The sequence below is a fragment of the Pinus tabuliformis genome, chromosome 6 (genome assembly GCF_031772625.1).
Source record: "Pinus tabuliformis cultivar Carrire ecotype Pingquan chromosome 6, CPIR1, whole genome shotgun sequence".
In the NCBI taxonomy this organism is placed as follows: domain Eukaryota; kingdom Viridiplantae; phylum Streptophyta; class Pinopsida; order Pinales; family Pinaceae; genus Pinus; species Pinus tabuliformis.
In genome coordinates, this window is record NC_142292.1 from 164,374,920 (window position 1) to 164,382,475 (window position 7,556).

Below are 7,556 nucleotides of genomic sequence, written 5' to 3' on the forward strand. Positions count from 1 at the left end.
TAAATAGAGAATATGTAAAATAAAATTGAACTATATAAATTTTAAAATAATACTCTTTATGTAAAATAAAATTAAACTATATAAATTTTAAAATGAATACCCATTTTATTTATCTTTCTGAAGAAATTAAAAACATAAAAAAAAGCTCTAGGTGATGAAAATTTTATTCTAAAATATAAAGTTGCTTTATCTTTTTGAATGATATATTATTGTCATCACATAAACTATTAATAAAGTAATAAATGAATATATCAATTTTTGTAAACATGATATTATATAGAAATAATTTTATATGAAAAATATTCGAATATTTTTATAACAAGAATATCTATTATTAGTCCCTGCCATCTGGCATCCGGCAGGGACTATAGTAATCGTTATGACCCGACTTAGCATTAGTTCAGCGCTTTCCTTCTCTGTTATACGGCGGTTAGAGCGGGGATATGCCTAAGTTTCATTCGCACCTTAGCTTGGCCATCTTATTTGGCCTCTTCCCGAGGCGGAAGAGGCTCGACCATAGCTTAAAAGCTATAAGCGCGGTGCATTTTCGCTAACCGTCACGGGTGTCTGGTTTTAATGTTAGCATTACTTCCGCCCGGGTATGCGAAGGTTTAATAAAGCTCCATGTTCCCTGTTACAATGTCCTGCATTGGCAGCTGGTGCATGCCATGATGCACCATGGTTCAACAGCTGTGAGATGAAATCTGCATGAACTATATTGAACTTTTCTGTGATTATATCGTCATTGTCATCTGGATCTGCGATGTAGGAGAGAATAAGCTTGATGCCTTTGGCGACCTGTTTAGCAGTCGGGCACGCGCAGCAAAGGGGCGCAACGAGTTTAATTCCAGGCGTTAAATCGTTAATGTCGTACCTTGGATTCTGCTCTCGCATGGCCTGGCAGGTCGTGAGGCCCTGAAATGTCTGGTTCGCGAAAACGTCGGTTGCGGGGCTTCGAACTTGCCACCTGTTGTATCGAATCCATGACAAACTGTAAGTTCTCAAATCCCCATTCCCTGCACAACAGAATTATCACATTGAATTTCAAATCCAAAAACCATAATCGAATCTTTACTACTAATTAATTGAAAATATAATGGGTCTTACCTGGAATAAGTACTGTTGGCCGAGCTGCTATCCAGTTTATTCTGCAAGCAAAGCTTATTGGACATGGAATATTGCTCAATAGTGAACTGAGTATAACTAGAGAGCTCCTTCAAAACATATTTCAGTGTTTTCCTACGGGGAATATACAAATACTCATCTACATCAAAGAAGAAATTCCAATTCGCCATGAATTTGTACCTGTGCAAACAATCGTTCACAATAAGGAACTGATTATGGTAATACCCATCATATTGTTCCTGCTCTGTTACATCCTGCAATGTCACTCGACCTGCCCTGATCCATGGCTCCAACACCTTTCTAACCTGGGGATGCACTCCACCTGCATCGTGAAAAACAAAATGTGACCTAGGCCCAAATAATTTGGCATGATAAGCCATCCACTCCCTCATTCTCTGAGCAATCAGGTCACCATACAGGGAGGAACCACAATAGAGATGATCGTAAGGAGGAGCCTAGCTATAAACAGAGCCATTGTAGCTACCTTTTTCTTCCTCAAGAGCAACGATCCTCTCTGGTTTTCCAAACTCGTCGCCATGGATTGCGTGAAGAATGAGCTCTCTACCATTGTCATCGGTGCCCACGCTCTAGCATTTTGTAGGCCTTGCCCTTTATTAATCTTCCAGAAGACGAATTCTTGGGGATGCATTCACATTCAAATCGTGGCTTTCCATAAACATGGAGAGGCTTGGAAGCGAGCCCAACTACAGTAAATGTGGCTGGACCTCCTCTGTAAGCGTCCATTTGGATAAACAAGTATGCAGCGCTCCCATAAGGACGAAACACCCTCTTGTTCGGATCTTCTTTCACATGAATTAACTCAGTGATTCTGCTGGTGCTGTTCATGACAATACCAGTATTATGCATTTTACTTGCCATGATCATATCCTTCAGCTCTGTTTTTCTGATTTCGACACTGTATGCACCAGGGTTCGAATCTCCCTGGAGAAATGCTTGTGCCAGAGATTTACAGGAGGAGAAATCTTGTCTTCCAAATAGAAAATAGTGGCCTGCTATAAGCAAAAAACCCATAATTATAATCGTCTTCATGAAAAATTTAGCTCCCTTGCAGCTTGAAATAAATCCAGGGCCTGGATATTCCTTCTCTGTCTCTTTCTGTTTCTCCATTGCCATCGCAAAATCGAACACAGGGCACCCCTAAAATCTAGAATTCTCTGTCACATCTAAGCCCAGAAGAAGACGATTAAATTAAACAGGGCAAGGCCTTTCTGAGCGGGAGCCGACAGTCTGAGATACCAATTATCTCTGGAAAATGAAGGCAGAAAGACGCGCAGGAAAGTTCTCTGGCTTTTCTGTACCGTCAGGATCAACACAGACGCTGAAACATCCCAGGTATTCCTATACGGCATATACTGGATGGTTCTTTGATTTCTTATCTTTACTTACAACGTATTCCAGCTTCGTCGCTCGATCATGGCGATCTTAGGGTGCAGGTAACGCGACACTTGGTATCCATGCGGTAGCATGAAGTCCAGCGGTCCAGCTGTGGCGACTTTTATATATTTATATATTCTAATTGTCATATTATTTTATTTAATAATTTTTTATATAACTTTTAATTATTCATTTTTTCTTTTTATTACTAGCCTGTTTATTACCACGTCCGTATTTGCCCAGTCTTGATCCGACCATCTCTCGTTAGACTCTCGGTTTCTTGCCATGGGTGTGTAAAACACACCCTCATTGATTCTTTTGAGCAGATCTGCTGAATCCATCTCGGGAGGTTGATTGCCATGGGCTGAGTTGTAAGCATACATTGAGTTGTTGCTGAAACAGTAAAGATTGCGTGTTTGTATCCTTACGTTTAAGTTGGAACTATGTTATTGGTATTACGGAATCTCGGGTGCGGCGCTTAATGCTGCAGTGGGTTCTGAAGATCCAGTGATAGTTTTACGGTGTTAAATTTGCTCTTTAATGTTAAGACTGGCATCTTCACCTTAAAGGGAGCAATATTCTCACAACGCTTTACGGGTAGGTAATGTGTTTTCGTGTTCTCTTAACAGATGTCAGAGTGCTAGGACTTTGCAGCCAGTTAGAGCTACTGCAACAGAGGCCCCTCCTAGAGTTCAAAGTAAGTACTAGCAAGCCCATTCTCTGTGTTGTCTTCTTTAGAACTAGAACAGGAAATAAATCAGATTGACAGATTTTGTCGTGGGCAATGTCTTGCATTTGGATTCAGTAATTACTAAAAAAATTTAATCATTCATTATTTTTGCAGGATCCTCGGGAAAGGAGAGGACCAAGATAGGAATAAATGGTGAGTACCTTTACTTATTGTTTCCTATGTGTAAATATTCTAATCAGATTGTGATATGTAACCCACACTGAGAATATTCACGATCAAACAAGTAAGATCAAAACTGTTCTGTGTACAGGATTTGGTCGTATTGGGAGGCTGCTTTTGCATGACGATGTTTTTGTTTAAGTGACTTTATTTCTCTGGATTCTAAGGTGTGCTTGACTCTAGCAATTTGTTACTTAGCATGCAAGCAATTGCTGTAGGATAATTTCTCTACGTTGAGCAAGTTCCTTGGGTTAATTTCAGTGCATACTTTGAACTTTAACTTGATGGAATTTGTTCTTGTGCCTTATACCGTTCTGAATTTTCTTTTAAAGCATTACTGTAGCATTCCTATTGACCGAAATTTGACTAAACTTCTGTTTTGCGGTTGTGGCTGGCAGGCTTACATGTTTAAGTATGATTCAACTCATGGGGTATACAAAGGGAGCTTGAATATTGTTGATGATACGACTCTTGAAATTGATGGTCACAGTATTACTGTCAATTCTAAAAGGTATGCCCCTTAACATTAACCAATGTGTAAATAAACACTGATAATTATGATTTAGAGAATAATGATGCTATGATCTCTTGGAAACCACTGCTACAGGGATCCTTCAGAGATTCCCTGGGGTAACTATGGAGCTGAGTATGTTGTAGAATCATCTGGAGCTTTTACAACAACCGAGAAGGCTTCTGCACATCTTAAGGTATATTTTTTGTGGTAATTTTTGTATTTTTTCTGTTTGCATCTATAGTTTTCCATCGACAAATGTACTTAAGATTGTTGCATCTATATTTTTCCATCGACAAATGTACTTCCTGCAAACATTGTCATTGAGTCATAACTATGTGTCAAAATTAGCTCACCGTAAAAACTGAAACGAATACTCATGGACTGGCTACAGGTGGTGAATGAAGAATTTGGTATTGCTGAGGCCCTCATGACCACTGTTCATGCAACAACAGGTAGGCATGGGCCTCTTTGTTTTAAGTCCTGAATTTAAAATGATAATAAAGTTGTTATGAATTTCTTATGTTATTATCTGATGTGTATTCAGTTCTTGTACCTGTAATTTGTTTTTTGTTAAATGTATATATCTGACAAAGAAATGAAATTTCTATAAATAGCTACAGGCAGTTGGGAAGGTCCTTCCAGAGTTGAATGGAAAGCTAACTGGAATGGCTTTCCGTGTACCAACACCCAATGTCTCAGTTGTGGATCTGACATGTCGCCTTGAGAAACCAGCATCTTACGATGATATAAAAGCAGCAATGAAGTATTGTCCTTTTACCTTGCCACGATAAAACATTATATTGTTCCAAAATAGTTTATGCTTTGAGTGCTCTTAGTGTCATCTTTAATTAAGCTTTGATTATGGCTTATGGTTTCTGCTCTGATAACTCTTAGTGTCATATTTTTACTCTTAATCATCTTGGAGCCTTAACTATGCTTCTTCTCTGATCACTCTTAGTATCATATTTTAAAGCCTTGATTAGTATTATAATGTGTTGTATACATGGTCAGGGCCGCATCTGAAGGGTCGCTAAAAGGCATCCTTGGATACACTGATGAAGATGTCGTTTCGAATGATTTTGTAGGCGATGCAAGGTAAGAACTTGCATGAAATAGCTTAGTGGAATTTTGGTTTTGTATTTTAGATAAACGACTGAATTTTCAAGTTTTCCTTTACAGGTCGAGTATCTTTGATGCTAAGGCTGGTATAGCCTTGAGTTCTACATTTGCGAAACACGTGTAATCTGTTAGTAGATGCCAAGGCATTTGGCATTTTCAGTGTGAGATTTGTTTTGTTAATGATATGGACTAATAAGCTTGACATTGCTTCTGCAGCAACCGAGTGGTGGACTTGATCTCCTCTGTCAGAATCAAAGAGTCATATAAGATCCTTTAGCCAGGATCTTTCTTCAAACTCAAAAGCTAGCACTTGGGAAGAGTTGTTTTCTAATTCCCCTGTTTCGACTCTCTCTCTCATTTAGTTTTATTGCCTTTATATCTGTTGAACTAAGTGGAATTTGCTGTTTGTAAGGCTTGCAATGAATAATGATGGAGATTATAGGATATCTATGGTGACTTTTCGACATTATATTTTACAGGCAGTTGGGAAGGTCCTTCCAGAGTTGAATGGAAAGCTAACTGGAATGGCTTTCCGTGTACCAACACCCAATGTCTCAGTTGTGGATCTGACATGTCGCCTTGAGAAACCAGCATCTTACGATGATATAAAAGCAGCAATGAAGTATTGTCCTTTTACCTTGCCACGATAAAACATTATATTGTTCCAAAATAGTTTCTGCTTTGAGTGCTCTTAGTGTCATCTTTAATTAAGCTTTGATTATGGCTTATGGTTTCTGCTCTGATAACTCTTAGTGTCATATTTTTACTCTTAATCATCTTGGAGCCTTAGCTATGCTTCTTCTCTGATCACTCTTAGTATCATATTTTAAAGCCTTGATTAGTATTATAATGTGTTGTATACATGGTCAGGGCCGCATCTGAAGGGTTGCTAAAAGGCATCCTTGGATACACTGATGAAGATGTCGTTTCGAATGATTTTGTAGGCGATGCAAGGTAAGAACTTGCATGAAATAGCTTAGTGGAATTTTGGTTTTGTATTTTAGATAAACGGCTAAATTTTCAAGTTTTCCTTTACAGGTCGAGTATCTTTGATGCTAAGGCTGGTATAGCCTTGAGTTCTACATTTGTCAAACACGTGTAATCTGTTAGTAGATGCCAAGGCATTTGGCATTTTCAATGTGAGATTTGTTTTGTTAATGATATGGACTAATAAGCTTGACATTGCTTCTGCAGCAACCGAGTGGTGGACTTGATCTCACACATGGCTTTAGTTTGCCTACTTGGGTTCTGGCTGACATTCTGTCTAGCCTCATTTGGTCGATGTGTGTTATGTTATAATCTGTTCGTTTTATGTTAACTTGATGCAGGGACTCGCTGCCTCGCAGCTGTCCTTGTTTTGTTTAGATTTATTCTTAAAAGATAGTTCTCAAATAGAAATAATTTTATATGAAAATTATTTGAATATTTTTATAACAAGTATATTTGTTATTCTGTTTAGATTTATTCTTAAAAAATACTTCAGAAACCTTTAATTAAATATTTTAAATTAAAATTGAAAATTAAACTATTTAATTATTACAATAATAAAAAACTACAAAAATTACCTTATATTAAATATTAAACATTAAATCATTCTAAGAAAGTTAAACCTCTAACCAGGGATGGTTTTCCCGCATCATAAAAAAAACAGGGCACAAAGAACCAAAGCCTAGCTGTTTTCATTCGCCCTCAGGAAGGCTTCATCAAACTTAACTTTGACGGAGCATCAAAAGGAAATCCAGGTCCGGCTGGGTATGGCGGAATCTTTAGAGACAACCAAGGTCAAACCAGATGGATCTATGCAGACAGGGGAGGTATAATGAGTAACAACGAAGCCGAATTCATGGCGGTATACCAAGGAATCAGGATCGCAATAAGAAATGGATACATGAAATTAGAAATAGAAGGGGACTCTAATTTGGTAATAGAGACAATCAGAAAACTAAATCATGGCAAGTCATGGGAACAGGTGGCTAAGAGCTGGAGAACGACAGGTCTCGTCCAGGACTTAGAAGAATCTATGAAACGTATTGAGTATAAGGTCATTCATCATGTAAGAAGAGAAGGTAACAGACCCACAGACTACTTGGCAAATTGGGGATGCAATGAACCGGAAGGAAAAGTGGATACCAGATGGACACCTCAGCTGGCCATGACAAGATGGGCAAACTTAGACCGAATCATCGAACAGGACAATTATGAAGCAATATAGCCATGAACAGGATAACACCCATACCCCGATCGGGGTGGAGAAATACGGCCAATCTAAGGCAGTGATGGGATGGGAAGGTGGCCTGCATATGCCACACATCAAGGCTATCATTAATAGAGCAATGGCGCCGGATGGTGGAGCAGTACGCATACCAAGGCGAGGAGCAGAAAGAATTATGGAAACGGCAGGTGAGAGGTTCGGCGGCGATCATCTGCTGCAAAGGAAGCTAGGTGGCGGTATCCATATAATATTTGATGCAGGTAGAATGACAGACAACTGGG

General features: G+C 38.8%; 2 protein-coding genes across 2 annotated transcripts; both read left to right on the top strand.

The window, feature by feature from the left end:
* Positions 1-2,738: 2,738 nt before the first annotated feature.
* On the top strand, positions 2,739-6,165 carry LOC149257890 (glyceraldehyde-3-phosphate dehydrogenase GAPCP1, chloroplastic-like). Its single transcript, XM_089390499.1, has 9 exons — positions 2,739-3,009; positions 3,150-3,217; positions 3,365-3,403; positions 3,522-3,559; positions 3,829-3,941; positions 4,038-4,137; positions 5,450-5,685; positions 5,934-6,017; positions 6,102-6,165. The coding sequence occupies exons 1-9, from the start codon at positions 3,002-3,004 to the stop codon at positions 6,163-6,165; spliced, it is 750 nt and encodes a 249-aa protein (XP_089246625.1). The 5' UTR covers positions 2,739-3,001.
* On the top strand, positions 3,798-5,274 carry LOC149257891 (uncharacterized). Its single transcript, XM_089414564.1, has 5 exons — positions 3,798-3,941; positions 4,038-4,396; positions 4,559-4,707; positions 4,956-5,039; positions 5,124-5,274. The coding sequence occupies exons 2-5, from the start codon at positions 4,385-4,387 to the stop codon at positions 5,185-5,187; spliced, it is 309 nt and encodes a 102-aa protein (XP_089270690.1). The 5' UTR covers positions 3,798-3,941; positions 4,038-4,384; the 3' UTR covers positions 5,188-5,274.
* Positions 6,166-7,556: the final 1,391 nt, after the last annotated feature.